The sequence below is a fragment of the Artibeus jamaicensis genome, unplaced genomic scaffold, assembly GCF_021234435.1.
Source record: "Artibeus jamaicensis isolate MK-2021 breed Jamaican fruit bat unplaced genomic scaffold, CSHL_Jam_final contig_519, whole genome shotgun sequence".
Lineage (NCBI taxonomy): Eukaryota > Metazoa > Chordata > Mammalia > Chiroptera > Phyllostomidae > Artibeus > Artibeus jamaicensis.
This window is the reverse complement of record NW_026521871.1, coordinates 31,343,761-31,365,144: the sequence shown is the minus strand read 5'-3', so window position 1 is coordinate 31,365,144 and position 21,384 is coordinate 31,343,761. Positions and strand designations below refer to the sequence as shown.

At 43.4% G+C, this 21,384-nt stretch overlaps 1 protein-coding gene across 1 annotated transcript in view; it reads left to right on the top strand.

Moving 5' to 3' along the window:
- The window catches only part of LOC119048301 (collagen alpha-4(VI) chain-like), a 112,029-nt gene extending 92,583 nt beyond the window's left edge, over positions 1-19,446 (top strand). Inside the window, exons 33-38 of the mRNA XM_053669551.1 lie at positions 2,008-2,019; positions 2,103-2,596; positions 14,677-14,767; positions 16,310-16,993; positions 18,661-18,757; positions 19,245-19,446. Coding sequence (XP_053525526.1) covers positions 2,008-2,019; positions 2,103-2,596; positions 14,677-14,767; positions 16,310-16,993; positions 18,661-18,757; positions 19,245-19,446 — 1,580 coding nt within the window. The remainder of the gene's footprint in view (positions 1-2,007; positions 2,020-2,102; positions 2,597-14,676; positions 14,768-16,309; positions 16,994-18,660; positions 18,758-19,244) is intronic.
- Positions 19,447-21,384: the final 1,938 nt, after the last annotated feature.

Sequence of the window (21,384 nt, the reverse complement as noted above, 5' to 3'; positions counted from 1 at the left end):
GTTCAGTCCCCCCTTGGGTAAGTAGCCTTCCTCAAAGTGGTCTTAGAAATGAAACGGCCTCAGCATCTCAATGGTGGAGGAAAACTCCAGTGTGCAATAAGACACCCCATGAAAGGCAGTGGTTAATTGCACTCCCTCACATCTGCATCCTGTTCTCACCACAAAATAGGCAAAAAGAAGCTTTGTTCTTTTGATCTCATCCATTTAAACAGGAGGGATCAACAGTGAGCTTAAAGTAAGAAACATGCCCTGTTTTATTTATATTTAGGTTTTAAAGGTGGAATTTTGAATCATCAAATTTTAAGTTCTTACATTCTCAGATTTTAATTTATTTACTGTCTTCAGTGTATTTCAGGATATTTGCATCCTCTAATAAACACATTTATTTCTCCACTTACTGGCAACAGGGAGAGAACACTGATTTGGCAAATTGCTTTATTTGGGATCATGGTTTTCTTCACAATCATCCCCCGCTCTTACTCTGTCTAACTCTTCCATATTCTGTTCATTCCCATCTAGTTGCTGCTCAGGGAGTGTATGGAATCCTACTTCTGAGAAATCATGAAGAATAATACCATCATCTTGACCACAAAAGAAAAGAATGTAGTTGGCCTTATAAAAAGTGAAAACCCCTTTACATTAAAAAGCAAACAGAAAAATGAAAAAAAATACATACAATAAAAGCAATGGATCCAAGCAAAGGTTCAAACTTGCTTACTCTATCATGTCAAAATATATAAAATTGCTGCTCTTCAATCATTTTCACCAAATGATTTATATAAATACAGATATTTTATATTTGCTAAACATAAATGTAAAAATCTCTTTTAGACTGAAAGTGGGTGAAAGACACAAATGGACGATTCAGAGAAGAAAACCTGCAAATGAGCAACAAACCTGTGAAAATGTTTGACCTCACAAGAAGTCAAAGAATACAAACCCAAAAGAGATATTCTTTTTGTTTCTCAAATTAGAGATATATTTTTTAAATGGCAAAAAAAAAAATACCACCTTCCAAATTGGGGAAATGTGTAAAAATACTCATTGCTGGGAGGACCGCTAATTGGTACAACCTATCTGAAGTGCAATTAGACAATGCGTATCAAAAGCCATAATGACGGAGATTTAGGTGGGGTTACCATATGATGGACAAATATGCTCATCATAATGGGATACTGGCAGTGGAAGTCGTGAGATGTCTGTGTAGTAGAATGGGTGATATTTCTCTAAACAAATAAATGTCCATCATACACTGAGTGAAAAAATGATTCCGAACAGAACATATCCTACATTTCAAGTTATGGAATTAAGATGCATTAAGAGTAGTTTAAATTTTTTGTCCTCTAATTTTTTCCATAAGATATATTACTTGCACGCACACATATAACACATCCATAGTTTATTATATATATGGCTCCAGAATAGCTCAATATTAATTTCATTTAAGTTCAGTACATGTGACCTCAGTGCTCAATAGCAGTGACACAAATATGTTTCTCAAATCAAAACCCAGAAGAAGCCAGTATAGGGTTAAAATGGTGCTCCAAGGTGTGCAAGGGTGCTCTTTACATTTTCTTGCTCTGCCATTGGAAAGAGGGTGCTCTGTTTTCCAAATTACTTCATAGTCTGAGATGTACATGATTCTTCAATGGGCAAGCAGAAGCAAGGAAAGGAAAAGTATACTTCTTTGAAGTTGTACCTGCCATTTTTCTTACTCTGTAATGTAGAATTTACTAATAGGGCTACTCCACTGGGTAGGGCAGTCTGTTCCAGGAAAGCCATTTTCACTCAGACACTGGAACTCTCTTACTGTAGAGAAAAGGGAGCATGAATAGAGAGAAGCAAATAGAGGTCCCTGCCACAGGCAGGCAGGAGTTGGAGGAAGCCACTGACTCAATTTGCCAGACGAGATGGTTTTCTATCTTGAAGCACTCACGTGGAAAACATACCACTGCTCATGCAAACTAACAAATGTCTTCTTTTCTCTCCAAATAATTTTCCTTCCAGCTTGTTCAACAGGTAAATAATATTTCTTCTTACTCAAATCTTTACTTGTTGGAGGCACTGCAGAAAATCTTAAATCCGTGTATCCATGTTCCCAGGGGTTTCCAAATGCCCAGTGTTCCCCACCGAAGTGGTCTTTGCCTTGGATATGTCCAGTGACATCTCTGAGTTGGTGTTTGAGAGGATGAAAGACATTTTATTGTCTCTGTTGATGAAGATGGAAATAAGTGACAGTAACTGCCCAAAGGGTGCCCGAGTGGCCATCGTTGCATACAACAACAAAATAGATTACCTGATTCGCTTCTCGGACTACAAAAGGAAGCCTGCACTCCTTCAGGCAGTCCGGAAAATCCCCCTGAAGAGGTCATCTGGCAGCAGAAACCTTGGGGACGCCATGAAGTTTGTGGCCAGACACATATTCAAACGTGTGCGATTGGGCCTTCTCACGAGGAAAGTGGCTGTGTTCTTCCAGGCGGGCTGGGCCCACGATGCCGATGCCATCAGCACTGCCACCCTGGAGCTCAGTGCGCTGGACATCATCCCTGCAGTCATCACCTTCACGGAGGACCACAACCTCCCAGATGCCCTGGTGGTATGTGGGGGAGCTCCTGGGGGACAGGGGAACTGGGGTGGTTAGTGCATCGTCCTTACCCTCCATCGAGGACCACAGGAGGTATGAGAGCCGTTCAGGGAAAGAATTTCCTAGGAATTAATGTGTGTGCTTGAGAAGTGGGGTGTTTCCTTATGGACTCTACTACTAGTGCTGACTGGTCGTCTTGATCACTTATTGTGTGCTATGTGCCTCATCAACATGACCTTATTTACTTATCCCCCAAATTCTGTAAGGTAGGTTTATTGTATATCTCCATTTCAGAAACAAGAAAACAGGCTTAGAAAGGTTAAGTCTATCATCCAAAGTCAAGTGGCAGCCTGCTATTATCTGCCTTCAGAGCCTGTGCTTAATCACTTTTCTGAATTGTATCATGGGGTTCATAGAAGGTAATCTTCTTTTTTCACTTGGGGTGAAAATATATATCCATAGAAAAAAAACAGGTGATGTGCCCCAACTTTAAATGTAGAGCTGGTTGGGTTTTTATATATGATTAAAACCCCAAAACATGTTTCAAGGTACTGAACATTTTCAGCATCCTGTAAGTTTTTCTTATGTTCCATCCCATACTCCCAGAGTCACTGCTTTTCTGGCTGCTATCACAATCAACTAGTCTGACCTGCTCTGGACTTTCATATAAATTGAATCCTATGGTATTGCTCTTTTGTTACTGGCTTTTTTCACTCATCCATGTTGTATTATATAGGTAACTCTTTTTTACTGCTATTTCTGAGTTATTCAGAAATAGCAGTAAAAACTTGAGCATCCTTATAACCATTTTTCTGAACGTTATATCTAATGAGTTGCCTGTCTCCATTTTATTAGCTCTTTTTCTGGAGGTTTCTCCTGCTCTTTCATTTGAGGCATGTTTCTTTGCTTCCTCATTTTGGCTGCCTCCTTGTGTTTGTTTCTATGTCTTAGGTAGATCTGCTATGACTCCCAGTCTTGGTAGGATGGGCTTATATAGTAGGTGTCCCATGGGACCCAGTGGCACAATCTCCTTGATCACCTGAGCCTGCTGCTCCAGGAATTTTCCTTGTGTGAGTTACATGAACCCTCTTGTTGTAATTGAGTTTTGATTGCTATTGGTCTGTTTGTGTGTGGGGTTGACTAACAGGCTGGCTGACTGCGAGGATCAACCTGGACCACCAGCTTCTGTGCCAGTGCGGGCTATATGAAGCAAGATTTACCTCTGCAGGGTCTGGTGCCTGCCAAGATCTTTCTTTGGATATGCTGCTTATAAGGCTAACTGGATCCTGCTCTGATGTTGTCTGAAGTTGGCCACTGAGTATGTTGGTTCGGGGCCTTTGGGGAGGGACTCTGGTACAGACCAATATTAGATGCTGCTTGTGACTGACCCTTGGCAATTTGTTTGGAGCTATAAAGCTATCCACAGTTTATGGCTGCCTCTGCTGGGCTTGGGTGTGCATGGGAAGGACCAAGCTACACACCAAGTCTAGCTTTTACCACTACTGGGGCCAGGGGCAGGTCAGCAAATGCCCCAAGGCATCCCAAAGTTCACTTCTACCTTCTACTTGCTAAGCTCAGTCACTGAAAGAGCCTCTGGCAGTACTTGAGTTGTATGAGGTAGGTTCTCAGTGAGACACCAGGTGAGGGCGAGTGCTGTTCACCAGATTGATAGAAGTTCAAACTTGGTGCCAGTGCTGGGTCTGAGACCACTCAGCAAATGTCCCATGGTATACTAAGTCTAGCTGCCACCTGATGGGTGCTTACACACCATTGTGGTCAGGCGAGGTCTCAGGGAGTCATCGGGGTGAGGCCAGCAGAGTTTATCAGGCCCAAACAGCCCAGGATTTAGATCTATGAAGGATAAGCTCTGCACTGGTTGGGCATGTGAGGGGAAAATGGCCCTGTCCTAGAGCCACAAAACTTAGTCCATCCCAGATTCAGACCCGAGCTTGATCTCAGCAAGGTGGAGCCACAGAGAGTCAGGAGGATGGGGTTAAGGGATCTTCTGTGATGAGGAGGTGCTGGTCAGGCTTAGGGAGTGGAGGGCAGTGGCCTCTTCTCCAATGCCACAGAACTAAGTCTGTCCAGGATTCTTCCCAGACCACAGCAGGGCAGAGCCACCAGGAGTTGGGAGGGTGGGGCTAGCTGACTTCCCTGAGGGAAAAAGCACCATACAGGTTTGTAGGAAAGTGGGGGAAATTATAACCACCTCAAAGCTACACAACTCAGTCACTGACACCCCCTGGGTTTGCCCAGATCTCTTATACCCTGACTCTTCAACTGGCCATAAGCTCCACAGGGTGGAGCTATTGCATTCCCCCAGGCAGATGCCATATAAAGGGAAGTGCTCCACCAAATAAGGATGGTGTTTATGGTGTGAGAGAGCAACTCAACACAGGAATCTTGGCCACTGTACTGTTAGCTCTCTCACCAGAACCACAAACCCTAGTCTCTCCTCACATGACTCTAGTCTGCCCTACCCTCCCTCCTTCAGAGCCCAGGGTGAGTGGCTGTAAACAAGATTTTGTGTGTTGGTTTTAACAGGGTGCCTATGTCTCTAGCTGACTCCAGCATCTCCCTGGCAGACAGAGTCCCTGCTGATTTTCATAGTCATATGTTTGTGTGGGCTTCTCTGGTGCTCTGGAATGGGTAGCTTTGCTTGGGATTAAGACCCCACACTTCTCGGAGGAAACCTTTGCAGCTAATATAATCCTCTGGAATCTCAGCCACAGCCCATGGGAACGAGGCCAGCCATTTTTGCATCTCTGCCCTTCCTACCAGTCTCAATGTGGCTTCTTCTATAAATTCTTGGTTATAAGACTTCTCTTCAGCTAATCCTCAGTTGGTTATTCAGGTTGATTGCTCTATTTTTGAGATGTAATTCCAATTTTGTCATGGGAGGACATGAGTGTATCATCTAACCTACTCATTGCTCACCCTGGCCCCCACCATCTTGGATCTAGATTGCTATTCTCAGTGTAAAAGATTCCAGGATGCTTATGAGTGTCATGTTGAACCACGTGACATCACCAATATTCAACTCCTTTTTGACCAGCAAAAGTGGAATTGTCATATGGTTCACCCTAATATCTTAGGATTTTAGCTGGGCTAGGCCACTAAATTTTCTTTGAATGTCGATGGTGCAACATCAGCAGTGCAACACAGAAGTGCCACTAAATTTTCTTTGAATGTTGATGGTACAACACAGAAGTGCCAGTGAGAGATTTTGTGGACACAGCTGTGAATGTGTTTCTAAGAATCAATAGATAAAATTGTGAGAGCTTGCAAACGTTGGGAAGGATGGACAAAATATTTTGGGCTTTGAGGAACAATATTAAAATGCAGTGGGTGAATTCCTTGTTCAGGTTACATTCCTCTTGGTTAGCAGAATGTCTAGATAGGGATGGGTTAGTGGGTGTGAGAGCTCTCAGTAACCTCCTGGATGGATTAATAAAGACAGAGTATAAAAAAAATAATGGTTTAAATTAGAGATGTAGCTTTTGTCTTCAGCTCTTCCATCAATAATGGGTTGCCTTTTGAAAAGCCTCTTCATCTTCCTCTCATTTTGCTCAGCTCTAAAATGGAGAGGGTCACAAATAGACATTATCTAGGCTTATCGCCTGGTGTGATTATCTAACAATTGGAGACTGATACCCAGGGTAAAGTTCCATCCCCCCCAGTGCTCATCAGTGCTGCTGTCTGAGAGGGCGTCGGGCAGACCGTGTTTGGATCCGAAGTGGAGGTGATCCTTTGCCAAGAGGTTCTTGCCCTCTTTGTTGCTTTAGGTTTCCAGTAAAAGGATGTAATGGTATGTGGGAAAAAAACCTCACTAGCTTATTTCCACCTAAACCTCAGTTCTGTCATTTCTATCTGCTTTCCTCTCCATTTTTCAGATGTATTCTTGCCCCAGGATGCTGGGAGATGACCCTGTTTCTTAAATCGAACAATTTAGAAAGGGTGTTAAATGGTACTTGCCAGCTCAAATGTAATAAATGACCTAATTTCTGGTGACATTAGCAAGGAGGAAAACTGTAAAAATGACAACCCTTTTCAGGGCCTTTCAGAAAAATCTTCATTTCTTCACAATTGGGCATGTTGCAGCCTTTAACCTCCCCTACTCTGTGCTCTATCTTTAGGGGGATCCAGTTAGGAGAGTGTGAGTATTCTGTGACTTTTCTCCTGAATTATCACCCTGAAGGCTTTCTTCGACTGTGGAGATTTTTGTCTTTCCCCTCTATGTTATTTTATTTTTTAGAACAACATCCAGCTGCTTCTGGAAAATGATGGTTATTTAATTTGAAACAATTATATAAACAAACACCCTGACTTCTCTTTTCATTTAAACATGCTTGGAGGCTGTGGGCATATTGAAAAGATTTTTCAAGCCATCCATTGAGTCCTCTAAGCCCTAAATAAAATAGTGTTATAGCATTTGGACTACTTGTGCCTAATCCCATTGTCAAGAACTCTCCGATTGCCTTGTGTCTCAAAACATAACTTTATTCACCCAATATTTTAAAAGTTTAAAAACCACAGGATTACAGAAAAAATGCAGTTTGTGTGACAGATTTCAAATTTAATTTTTCTTTATAAAAAGTCTACTATGTGCTCCCTTGAAACAGTACCCAAGCGGATAGCTCATGTTTATTGAGCCAGGCTCTGTTCTAAGATCTTCCCACTTATTGAGTCACTTAATCTTTACAGCAACCCAGTGAGATAACTCTGAATAAGCATTTATTTTTCAGGTGGTGAAGCTGAGACAGAAAAGTTGAACAACTTGCTTAGGGCTTGGAATTCCCATTAGCAATGGGATTTTAATTCAGAAGTCAAAAACAGGAAGAGAGTTTAGAAGTTCAAAATTCTTTCCATGAATTAATTTGTATTATCTTTTCAAAAATGCGATGAGATAGATCTATGAATTGGCCCTATATTTATTTCTGCATATTGCTCTTTGAAAAGCAATCCAAAGAATGGGTTTGGATTTCTGACTATGAAGTCAGAAGACTTTGGATTTGTCATGAAGACAAAAAGTAAAATCAGCTTTAGAAGATGAAAATACAGGGGTGAGCAAAAGTAAGTTTACAATTGTGAGAACATGAAACATTTATTCTTGCATTACTTATTATATTATTTATTTGTATTACAACTCTAAACCTGCTTTTGCTCACTCAATATGAATTAAGAAGAAGGCCAAAGAAATTTTTAAAAATTTTTTGATATAATTTCAGAACTCAGAAAAGTTGCAGGAGGACATTGATTTTGTTGTTGTTGTTTGCTTGCTTGTTTTGTCTTTTTAAAGAAAATATTGGGTGGCCCAGATAGGCCCTTTCAGAGGTGGTGGACAGCACTGGGTCAAGACCTTGGGGGCAGCCGTTTTCTGTTAGACCATTATTCCCCTAAAGTCAGGATTAGCAACTGAAGATGGAATTAGGCAATGAGGCTTCAAATTCTGACTTTGTCCCTTATGTCATCTGTAGATGTTATTTGGCACTGGAATCTCAATTTATTCACCCAGTTCATAGAACAATTTCACTCAGTTTGTGAAACAGGGACACACTCCCAGGTTTGTTGTGGGAATTATGAGAGATAGTGCTTGCAGGGACATCTGATATTTTGTATGTGCATGTTCACCTTCTAAGATTGCACTTTTGCCCAGTAACTGTATTAAAGTGTATAGTTTCCATAGAGTACACACCTGTTAAGTTCTAACTACCATGCTACATGCTTGTCATGCCTTGTCACCCTAACTCCTCACCACTCAAAATGTGGTCCTGGGACCAGCCACCTCATCAGCACCCAGGTTTGTCAGAAATGCCTCATCTCACCCCGGCTGGTGTAGCTCAGTGGATTGAACACGGGTTGCACACCAAAGGGTTGTCGATTTTATTCTAAGTCAGGGTACAAGCCTGGGTTGCAGGCCAGATCCCTCAGTAGGGGGCATGCGAGAGACAACCACACATTGATATTTCTCTCCCTCTCTTTCTTCTTCCCTTCTTTTCTCCTTAAAAATAAATAAATGAAATCTTTTTTTAAAAAAGTAATGCCACATCTCAAGCTCCACCCCCAATCTTGTTAGTCGGGTTCTGCATTTTTAACAAGATCCCGATGGTTTGCATGAATGTTAAAGTTTGAGGAGTGTTGGTATGATTCAACTATCCTACAAGTTAGTAACAAAAATCTGCATTTCCAAAGGAGGTAAGGGAAGGTCAGAGGTGAAATGACTTGTTCTAAACCACATTGTCCTGGCATTGGCTTTCTCATACATCTGGCTCCCTAGTCCCACTCTGCCATCCAACACCCTCAATCCAGTGTCAACTCCTAATATTTGCAGAGGAGTCCAGGAAGAGTCCACTGCTTCATGGCAGTCTTGGTGAGATCATGCCAACTGGCAAAAGCCAAAACTGGACTCAAGCTCCTGGGGTTAGTCACAAGTTATGTGACTCTTCCCTATTTTCCCTCCTGTTCCCTGAGCTCTTACCTCAACTGGATGCCAGATTGTTTACAACTCTCCCTCTTTAGGGTCCAGTTAGCTTTTCCTCTGTCCAAGGCAAATCCTCCTCCACAGCGCTTGCTTCCTATCCCTCTCCTCCCATCCCTCTAAGCCAAGAGCCTCCTCCAGCTCAGTTCCAGGAACAAACATTGTCCTGTGGCTCCTGGCAGCTTAACATAGCAGCTGAGACCCTATGGGTCTCTAGCTCTGGGCCCGTGAAGAGATTGTTAATAGTGAGTGCTGAGGTGTGAGGATTGTCTATATCCTTTCAGGAAATGTCTTTCTGTCTATTGATGATATAGATCCCTAAGGTGTATCCCCTCACCCCTACCTCCTGTCTGTAGTGTACAACTTATCCCTAAAACTACAATTGGACATTTAGGAATGAACTTGGTTGAGAGAATGACCATAGGTGCTGAATCAAAGTGTAGTAAAGCTTTAAACCTCAAGTGGATCACTTGGTTTGTGTTTAAGGCACTCTATTGTTTGAGACTTCCCTCTCTGGGGTTGATGGGAGTTTGCAGAAGGAATCGTAGAGCCTGATTTCTCTTCTCACACTGGGACCCCTCCCAAAACTATGTCTCTGCTTGAGGTTTCTCAGGAATTACCTTGTCTACTTTATCAATGACAAGGATCATGCTGGCAACTCCAAAGTCCAAGTAACTAAATGTTAATTAATAACAACCATGTACAGATGAATCTATATTGAATCATAGTTCCCTGTGGACTTCCACTGTGGTTTTTGTATATTTGTTCCCACAATTTTATTTTTGTGGGAGCAGGAAAAATGTTAAGCATGATCACAAAATTACTCTTCCTAAAAAAAGTTTTTTGGAAAGATGCCTGTTTTTTTTTTTTTAGCTATTCCAATTCATTTGAATTTAGTCATTTTCCAACCAATAGCCCAAACAGATGGACAAGCGTATCCTCTCAGCTGCTCAGAGGCGGAAAGGTCACAGAGTGTCCTGAACAGGAGGCAGATACAGAAAACAGCAAATGAGGACCAGGCTGTGTTGCAACAGGAAGAAAGCTGAGCAGTACTGATTCTGACCTGAAACTCTACTGCTGGAGAAACTGAGACCAGAGCTTGTCCCCGGTCACATGGGCAGTAATGGTTGATCATGGGCTAGGACCTGAGTTCATGACTCCTAATCCATTTGTGCTGCATACACTTTTTCCATGAGTCATTTCTTTCTACAAACTTGGGGAAATATTTGGATTTGTTTGAAGTCTTTCATACAACCTTAAAAATTCATCCAAATTCTGCATTTTACAACACCCTTCACTCTGTTTCCTGTCATTTGAGAATAATGTATCCTAGCATTTCCTCATGACCCTTGGAGTAAAAATTGATGCTCGTAGGGTTAGCCTAGCTTCCTCATATCTCCTGAAACCCAGCCAGGGGGTCCTGATTTTGGAAGCCTTCCAACTTGCCTCATGTGATTTCCAGTGAAGCTTTTAATTGGTCAAATGTGTGGCTATGCTGTTTTCTGTAATCTTTGATGATTAATTAGGTCCATTTGGTTTGCTCAGTACACAGAACTGATAATCATGTGGAATAGATCTGAATGAATGTTGAAAGTTGGCAACTCTGCACTCATCTTTCATGTCAGCCTCCTCCCTCCGGCAAGAAGGAGTTTCAGGCTTTCAGATGTGCTGTGTAGCTACCCATTGGAGGTGGGTGTTCTGTAATCTCGGCAGTGGGAGCATTGAGGAGAATTCCAAAGATAACCGGCCTCCCTCTGGGCCTTTGTACATGCCGTTCCTCCACACTGTTATGCTTTTTCCTGCTTCTCTGCCAGGCAAATGTCCTATTCTTTCAAAAGTGCCAGATGCTATTATCTTCATCAGATTCTCTCTACCCCTTCTACTTTAAATTTGTGTCCCCTTTTCCGTGTTCCTAAAACATAGATCACTTTCTTGAAAATAGTCTGTCTTTCCACTTAAACTTTTTTTTTAACTATTTACTTTTTTTTTATTGATTATGCTGTTACAGTTGTTCTATTCCCCCTTTATTCCCCTCCACCCTACCCCCCATCCCCACCATCACCCCCCCTTTAGTTTATGACCATGTGTCTCAAGTTCTTTAGATTCTATATTTCCCATGCTATTCTTGCCCCCCCCCCATCTATTTTCTATCTACTGTCTATGCTACTTATTTTCTGTACCTTCTCCCCCCTTCTCCTCCTCCCACTCCCCTGTTGCTAACCCTCCTTGAGATCTTCATTTCTATGTTTCCACTCCTGATCTAGCTGTCCTTTTAGTTTGCTTTCGTTTTAGGTGTGGTTGTTAATAACTGTGAGTTTGTTGTCCTTTCACTGTTCATGTTTCTTTAACTTCTTTTTCTTAGATAAGTCCCTTTAACATTTCATATAATAAGGGCTTGGTGATGATGAACTCCTTGAATTTGATCTTATCTGAGAAGCACCTTATCTGTCCTTCCATTTTAAATGAAAGTTTTGCTGGATAGAGCAATCTTGGTTGTAGGTCTTTGGATTTCATGACTTGGAATACCTCTTTCCAGCCCCTTCTTGCCTGTAAGGTCTCTTTTGAGAAATCCGCTGACAGTCTGATGGGAACTCCTTTGTAGGTGACTGTCCCCTTAGCTCTTGCTGCTTCTAGGATTCTCTCCTTCATTTTAATCTTGGCTAATGTAATTATGATGTGCCTTGGTGTGTTCCTTCTTGGGTCCAACTTCTTTGGTACTCTCTGAGCTTCCTGGATTTCCTGGAAGTCTATTTCCTTTGCCAGATTGGGGAAATTCTCCTTTATTATTTGTTCAAATAAGTTTTCCACTGGTGGCTGTGCCTTTCCCCCTTCTGGTACCCCTATAATTCGGATGTTGGAGCGTTTAAAGATGTCCTGGAGGTTCCTAAGACTCTCCTCATTTCTTTGAATTCTTGCTTCTTGACTCTTTTCTGTTTGGCCATTATTTGCTTTCTTCTGGTCCACTCCATTGATTTGAGTCCCAGTTTCCTTTTCATTGCTATTGGTGTCCTGTGCAATTCCATTCATTTCAATGAGTTTCGCCTTCATATATTTGTCTAATTTGTGGCTATAATCAACCAGTTCTGTGAGGATCCTGATCACCAATTTTTTAAACTGTGCGTCTGTGAGTTTTGCTATTTCTTCATCGCTTAGATTTATTTCTGGGGCTCTGAGATCCTCCTGCGCCATTCTTGGTCTGTTCGGGCCCTTTAAGTGTGAGAAGCGGTGGCTTGGATTCCCAGGTGGCTGGGTTGTGACGCTGTATGTGGGGGCGTGGCCAGAGCAGGGAAATGGCGACCCCTCTGCCGCTTCTCACAGCTGGGTGCGGAGGAGCAGTGCCTTAGGTGGTTCACCTGGGCCTGGCCACTCAGAGTCGCTGGGTTATGACGCTGTATGTGGAGGTGGGGTCAGAGCAGGGAAATGACGGCGCCCTCCACTGCCGCTTGCCGTGGGGACCTGCCGGCCTGGTCCAACCACCCACTTCCTCGCCTGTCCACCCTCGCACAAATGTGCGACCTCAGTCAACACGCAGCCCCGGCCCGGCTGTCTCCCCCGAGGTCGCTCGCCTGGTTGCTCGCTGGGTCGCTCACTAGGTCTGACCCTGCGTCTGGATTCCCCGGGCCTGAGTGTGTCTGGCCGAGTCCTCCTGTGCAACCCCGCTCCGCCAGCCGCTGATTTCGCCCCTTACCGGTCAGGCTGAAGAATTTGTTGTTAACGGACTTCCGAAAAGTTCAATTTTCCGTGTTCTGGCTGTGTTTTCTGTTGCTAATATTTAGTTTTCTCTAATCTTGGTTGTGGGAGAAGGCACGGCACATCCACCTATGCCTCCATCTTGGCGGAAGTCTTCCACTTAAACTTTTTGAAGGTGTGGCTGTGTCATTTTTGTAGCTCCACCTGGCTTGTTAACACTTTTATGTTATAGCTGTTTGATCAGTCTGGTTGATTTAAATTTCTAAGTCAAGAAGAAGCATAATTTAGGTTGCTTTTGCCATATGAAGAGCAAGAGAGGATGTGTTTCATCTTCTCAGGAGACTTAGAAAAGTTCTCATGTTTGGGTCTTCTTTTTTTGGTATGATGTTAGCATAAACAAAAGTCTAACTATATTTCTTTCCCGACAAGGGCTTTTCCTTTAAGTAAGCTCACTCTGAGAGAATATTTGGGATATGCTACAGTCCTAAACAGAAAAAGAAAAGAGCTCTTTATGGAGTATATGCTGTAGAAAGTTCTTTTGCAAAGTAATCCCTGCCCATCTGAGGGCTAGCATGACATCTTTATATGCCTGGCACCTTGCAGCCAGAAGGGGGCCAGAGCTCGCTTGGTCCAGGCCTCAGGTTGAAGGAGGAACTGATCTTCAGTGGAGCTCTGTCCTATATGATTTGACAGAGAGTGGACAAAAAGACTGGACATGACTGGGCTTAGAGATTCACCTTTTTGCAAACCACGCCTCAATTCCTGAGAGACATAATTTGAAAGCATTTCTAATTTCATCATGAGGTGCAAATAGTCTGTATTAGTCAGGGCAGGTTAACTGTGAAATCATTCATGCCCAAGTCTCAGTGGCTTAATACAATCAAGTATTATTTCTGCCACCTATCACAAATGCATGTGGGACCTTGGGTATGCGTGTGGAGGGAAGAGCAGGTTCACTGCGTGTAGTCATTTCAGGACCTGGGCTCCTCCTATCAGTGGCCCTCATTATACCCTTTGACCTCAAAGCCTTTTTCTGGAACCTCTACATCTGGCTGGCAGATGATGGCCAAGGGATCAATGGAGTATACCGTATGCACTAGAAATGGCATACATCACTCCCACCTTCATACCGTTGGTGAGCCCCCAATCATATGGTCCCAATTAACTGCAGAAGAGGGTGGGAAATGTTGTGTTGTTGTGGCCCTAGGAAGAAGAGAGAATGGGTTTGTTGATTATCTAACCACTTGGCACATAGACCTTCTTGGATTTATTATTATTATTAATAATTTGCTTTTCAACCTTGATACTGGTTATTAAATAATCCTAATTGGGAAGGTTAAGTGAAGGAGATAAACAGATTTACCATCTCTACAGAGCCTTCCCTGATTTCTCCTCACATCTGCCTTCTGGTTTCGATATGTTTCAACTCTGAATACCAGGAATACTCTGGAAAGGCCTCCCTTTGGTCTCTGCCTCTTTCCAATCTAATGGTATATGACTCATATGACCACCTCTGTAAAGGGAGGCAGTGTTCATGTTGATAACCCCCACCACATTGTGCCCTGCATACCTCCGGCAATCACTGAAGATTATGGAATCTACAAATGATCGAACCCTGAACTCCCTCACCCTCATTCCAACACAACATGGCATTGGACAAGTTTTATACACATTGGGAGTGTGAGGACCCACAGCTCCTGTATCCACAACAAGGACAGTCCGACCTTCAGAGTAGAACCAGAGAACTTAATGAATCTAAATAACCGTAATGGACAATGCCAAATTACATACGCACAGAAGTTCATATAATTATACATTCTTTTCAAAAAGCATCATATCAATGTTTTTCTGATCTGAATTGGAAAAATCATGTCCCGAAGTTTAATTCAGTAAATGGCAAATTTTGTGTATGTGTTTGGATTAGATGGATGTGACCAATAGATTCCACCTATTCACCTGGGAGACCAAGAGCCAGGAGGACGTGGAGCACGTGGCCCGCTGTATTCTCTGCTACGGTACGTCCACACCACAGTTCTGGCCAGACTGATGTTTCTAGAGCAGATAAATTATTTGGTGGCCACAGGCCAGATCTGTTCTACAGATGTGTATTTTCTTGGTATGTGTAGAGTTTTAGAATCCGGGGATTTCCTACTAATTCTGGATGACCGGTTTTCTTTAGGAAGTCAGACCGGTCTGGAGAATCAAGGTGCTGGGTTCCCCTGTGGCCACAGTCAGCCAGAGCTGAGCAGTGCCTACTCCCCTTTTGTGGGGCAAGTGTCTGCTAGTGACCCACATTTGCTTCCCCTCCCTATTGCCTTACCTCTGGTCTTCTCTGCTTACTCACCTGTCCTACCAAGTTCTTGTAGATGGCTGGGCTCATGTTCCATCCTTAGTGGCACCTTAGTGTGAAGGGCAGACCACTGAACCAAGCATTAAGAGTGCTGGTTTAGGCCTGGATTTACCATTGACCACCTGTGGGATATTGGCAAGTCATTCAATGTCTCTGTGTCTTCAGTCTCAACCACTCTATGCCACACCTCATACTAGCCTGAGCCCGAGAGAACTTTGTGCTGAAACCCATGCCTGCCCATGTGTGGAGGGCTCTCATCCATCCCCACGTCACACCGGGCTAGAGCGAGTCCTACTGGTGAAATCACAAGGGGATTTAATTGTGCCCCCTTTTTGATCCACACAAAGACCTAACACTGCCCTGAGAGATTTGGTCCTGAGAACTTGCCCAGGTCACATGCAGTAATTGCCACTTGCAGAGTATATTTTAATTGATGAACTGATTTCACATCCATCATTTCATTTGACACATTGTCTCTCTGGGCTCCAGTTCCCTCTCCTGTAGAAGCATAGACCTAGCTGGTATTTACTGAGCTTGAGCTTCTCTTGAACTGGACATTATTCTGAACAGTTACATATATTAATTCATTTTTTAAATTTAAACCTCACAAGGTAGGTACTGTTATTATCATCATTGTCTCTGTTTGACAGATGAGGAAACTGAGGCAGGGGGAAGGCTGAGTAATTTTCCCAAGGTCACATACCCAGTAAGAGGTAGGACGTGGGCTGAACCAGGCAGATGTCTATGAACCTAAAGATTAAGAACATTAAAAACATTAAGTGTTTTGCCCTGGCTGATCTGGTTCAATGGATTGATCATGGGCCTGCAAACCAAAGGGTTCACAGTTTGATTCCCAGTCAGGGCACATACCTGGGTTACTGGCCAGGTCTCCAGCAGGGGGCATGAGAGAGGCAACCACACATTGATGTTTCTGTTCCTCTCTTTCTCCCTCCCCATCCGTAATAAAAATAAATAAATTAAATTTAAAAAAACCTTAAGAAAAGCCCAAAACATTAAGTGTGAAATCAGATCACCTCAATTTTTTCTTCTGAAAAATGGGCATTTACTTATAGCACACATCTGCTGGCTTAGTCAGTACAATGCAAATAGCACACAGCAGAGGCGATTCTTATTGAGAATCTGGAAATGTGTTTGCACAGAGAGTGATGCCTGGTAATTCTGACCTCTCCTCACCCTTCCTCCCCAGACAAGTGCCAACCAGCCCTGGAGTGCAGGTCAGGCATGCCTGGCCCCCTGGCAATGGACATGGACGTGGCATTCGTGGTGGATAGTTCCCACAGCGTCGGACTTGATGTGTACCATGCCGCACTGAGTCTAGTGGATGCCACACTCAACAACCTGGAGGTGGCTGCACAGCCGAATGCATCCCCCTACGGGGTGCGTGTGGCTCTGGTGACGCACACAACTCCAGGCTTCTGGCCGGGAGCGGGACGCCCGCCTGTACTTGAGGGTTTTCTTTTGACCTCCTATGGCCACCGGGCACAGATGCAGAGACACATCCATGAGGTCTCGGGCCACCCACTACAGGGAGCCCCAGCTCTGGGTCATGCCCTTGAATGGACACTAGAGAAGGTGCTCTTGGCAGCCCCCCTGCCCAGGAGGGCACAGGTTCTCTTCGCCATCGTGGCCAGTGAGACCAGCAGCTGGGACCGAGAGAAGCTTAAGACTTTGTCCTTGGAGGCCAAGTGCAAGGGGATCACCCTATTTGTGCTGGCCTTGGGCCCTGGCATGGGAACCCATGAGCTGGCTGAGCTGGCTCAAGTGGCCAGCACCCCCTCTGAGCAGCACCTGTTGCGCCTGGAGGGGATCTCAGACCCAGAGATGGACTACGCCCAGGGCTTCACGCGGGCCTTCCTGAACCTCCTAAAAAGTGAGCAGTTCCTGAGCACTGGGGATGCCCTGTGTGGGCTGGGGTAGGGAGAAATACTTACACAGCCTGGCATTTGGGCAAACCCACTGAACCTTCAACCTTGCTGGGGTACATGCAGCCCCACAGCCTCTGGGGGGCCTCTAGAGAGCACCCCATTTCCAAAAAACACTGAGCTCTCAATTACTGTGCCATGTCCTGTGCTGCTTTCTCAATCAGCTCGTAGTTGGGAGGCCTTAGGTTTCCACCTAATGTCTCAATTTGCTCATTTCCCAAAACAAGAATTACAGTCTCTTATCTGCGAAGCCTACATTTAAATATGTGCATGGAGGGCCTTTGAAAGCACCAATGATGTGAAAATACGAGGCACAGTTATTGCTATTACTATTTCCCATAATCCAGACTTGAGAATCCAGTAGTGTATAACAGCACTTCTCAAACATGCACAGGCACCTCCTGGGGATCTTGTTAAAATGTGGATTCTGTTTCAGTAGGTCTGAGCTGGGGCCTGAGATTCTGCATTTTTAACAAGCACCCAGGTGATGCTGATGCTGCTAGTGCATGGACCACACCTTGAGTAGTAAGAGTTTATGACATTTATTTTTCAGGGACTCGCCAAGAAGTGAGATAGGAGTCCAGGGTCTCCCACCTCAGACTGGGTGGATGAAGCCAGCAGTGGAGGTTAAGGGGCACACTGATGGTGCAGTCTTGTCTTAGTGCCCTCACCACCAATCAGAACTAGTTGAAATGAGTTCCTGCACAATCAGTACCAGAGCTGAATCCTCGCATGATCACGGAAATTGTGGGGATTCAGGAGTGGGTATTGTCCTGGTCACATTTCCAGGAATTTGTCTTGGGCTTTGTCCAAAACAAGTCATGTGCGGGGTGCCTCGTTGTGACCTGTGAGGCCTTCCTGCCCTTTTTGCTGGGAGACATGAGTTTCTCTGTTTGTAAGTGGGTGTGACATCCTGTCAGAAGCCTTGAGGGACATCTGACCCTTATTAGTGAAGGAATAAAAGGGAGTTTGATGGACATCTTAGAAGTCCTGACACAGCATTTGTGCTTCTCCATTTCCGGAGGTACAAAGATCAGTGATTTAGTTCTCCTCCTTGTTTGGCTACTGCTGAACTGTGTGATCCTAGAACTTTAGATTCCTTATGGGGTAGCAGATGGAGGAGAGATTTGGGATGTAAGGCTGATGGCTTAGTGATTCTTCGAGGGAGGAGAAGGCTGAATGATTCACTTTTCTAGCCTGTTTTAATTTCATTTTACTTTATTTTTTGTTTTATTATGTTAGGTTGAATTTATGTTTTGTTATATTCTTTTATGTTGTGATTTTACTTATATAATAGGATGCATTTTATGCTTCTTATTTTTTATTTGCTTTTATTTTCATATTTATTTCATGCTTTGCTTGAATTTCTTTTACATCTTTTTGATCAATGGAAATTTTGTTTTATGTTTTGTTTTATTTTTATTTTGCTTTGCTTATTTTTGCTTTATTATATATTTAATTTTATGCTTTATTTGATTATATTTTATGTCTTGAGGTTTTTTTTTGTGTTAATGGATAGTATTTTGGTTTTATGCCTTATTTTATTTTATGCTTACTTATATTTGTCTTACATTATTTTATTAAATTTGGTTTGATTTTTACATTTTATTTTTAGGTGGAACAAATCAGTACCCACCCCCTGAGCTCAGTGAAGAATGTGGGGGCCCCAGCCGAGGGGACACTCGGCTGCAATCACATAGGCTTATCAAAAGGTAGGCTGAAGGCAGAGCTGAGGTTGTCACATAGCTCTGTCCGCAGCAGGAGACTGTCCTGTCTCCCTAAAGAAAGGTCACAGGCAATGCCAGTCCTTGACCTTACCCAAACTATTGGGACTTGGATGCTCCTGTCTTTGACAATTTTGATATGGTTTGGTTTTTCATTCTCAGAGAGTAGCACAGGACCAATAGAAAACACTCAAAGAGCATATAAGTATATAAAGGTAAAATGAAAAAATGTCTATTCTACCCCATTCTTCATTTTCTAATCCCATGTCCAAAGAAGTAAAATCAATAACGGTAAACATGTTACTGTTACCTTTGTCCAAACACCTCTGCAAGCCTAAGAAGGTAGCCAATGTGGTAACAAAGCCATTAGGAAATGACCAAACCTAAAGCTTACTGAGCCCAGAAATATTGGAAATGGAACCTCTCAGTTCTCGTGGTTCGGTTGTGCAGTCGGACATGGATTGTTTCTACACAGGTGGCGCAGGCACGGGAGCGGTGTATCTGGCTTTGCTGCTGATTCGGAAGCACTTGAAGCAACAGACTTTGTTCCAGAGGAGAACAGAACAGCCACAATGACATCTGTAACTCAGCGAGCACTTGAAAATTATGAAAAGAACAAATATGCCACTGAGGAAAATGAGCAAGAAATGTCTGCCAAACAAAAGAAAAATGGTTGAGTTCACTTTTTAAAGTCTTTATTTTGAAAAAACTCCCATGAACTGTGTTAATATGCAAATTTTAGCTCTATATACTTCCCTTCCAAGTGCACAAATTCTTGTATGCCGCTCAAGAAATTAATGTAAGAACACATGCAAAGGCTAGCTTTCACTTGAATGTAGAACTGGAGCCGAATGGAAGCTATTTTAAGGAGTATGGTGGGGGCACACCCTGTGAATTGTCTGTATTAAGTTGTGGAGATGCAATGATCTATTGCAGAAGTGGCAACATCCTCCCGACCTTGAGGGAAAATACACTGGCCTGTAGAAGGGCCCTCATCTATGGGTGGCCACGGAGGTTCTGACCAAGTTTCAGAAAGGTTTGGGTCCACCATACCTGGAGCATTGATTTGGGATTGTAGCATGTTGTAATGCCAATGCTGTGTGACTTCTCACATGGGTTCAACAAAATGAGCAAAATATTGACCGCTTTCGAAACAGCTTTGGAGGGACTGGACTCTGAAGTTTTTAAAATGTAGGGGAAAGGTGGCCAGAAGAGTTCCTAGTGAGTGATGTGGTCAGTCCTGCTTTGGTTAAATTGCCCAGAGGTATTTTATTTTATTCTAGTTTATTTTTATTGTTTAAATTGATTTGAGAGAGAGAAAGAAAGGGATCCATTTTTGTTGTTTCACTTATTTATGCATTCATTGGTTGATTCTTGTATGTGCCCTGACCAGGGATCAAGCCCATAATCAGGAGGTTCAGTGTGTCAGGAGGACGTGCTAAGCAACTGAGCTACCCAGCCAGGGCCTTGCCCAGAGGTTTTGAATGTGCCTAGATGGTTCTCTATCTGGGGCTGCTAGTGAAGTGGCCATGGGAAAGTTATTTCACTCTCTGTGGCTCAGTTTTATGGTCTGTAAAGTGGGGATTGTGTGAATACCTATCTCATAGGGTTGTTTTGAGAACGAGGTTTATTAATCTATGTTTTTGTTGCAGAGTAAGCATACAGTCGAAGCTAGCTATTAAGATGCTGATATGTTCTACCTCTTAGATTCCAAAGCAAACAAATAATAAAACCAGGCAGAGGAATGGGCACTCTCAGGAGGGACAGTAACATTTTACTCTTTAGCCTAAAAATTAAGCATTGAAGAACTTATCTTGATGATTGTTCTATTTTCAGTATAAAATATTCACAGATAATCTTACCAAGGCAGTGATTTTTAGTCTTCGCTGTAGATTAGAAATCCCTAGGAATAGTTCAAAATTCCCAGTGCCTTGACCTCATCCCAGACCAATTCAACAAGCATCACTGGGTGGGGGACTTGCCCAGTAATTCCACTGACCAATCAAGAGTGAGGACCACTGCTCTAAGGCACTCCTTCCCTCAAATTCAAGGTGGAAAAGGTGGAGGAGAGCTTACCGGTCATCTAATCCAGTTCTATTCACAGATAAAGGGGTCTGGAGGTCCCCTAAAATCTCCCACCTGCTCTGTAGCTTGGCTCCGACCAGTCCCTCTCCCATTGCATTCCAAGGCTATTCTAAATCTTCACCACCTCCTCCAGCTCCTTCCTGCTTGTCTCTTTTCTCTAGCTGGTGCCCTTATTTTTTGCTTTTAACAGAAAGAAAAGAGGCCAGGTGCAACTTCCTTTATTGGTGTATACCCTGTCTACCTGCCCTCCAGTCAGGAAAAACAGCGGCCATTGTCTTCAACTGTTCCCAACCCCCACGGGGCTCTTTCAGAACTCAGGAGCTAGAGCTCCTTGGGATGAAGCCACTGTTGGCTGTTACCTTCTTCTCAATCCCTCCCCTCTTTTGGCTTCGGAGATATTCTTATCCTGTTCTACTGCTGATCGGCCCATCTTTGTGAGCTCCTCTTTCCAGGTCCATCCCCACAGAGAGATCCAGATTTTATGGAACTTGATATTTATACTATTTAGGGCCCTCCTTAAGAAAAGAATA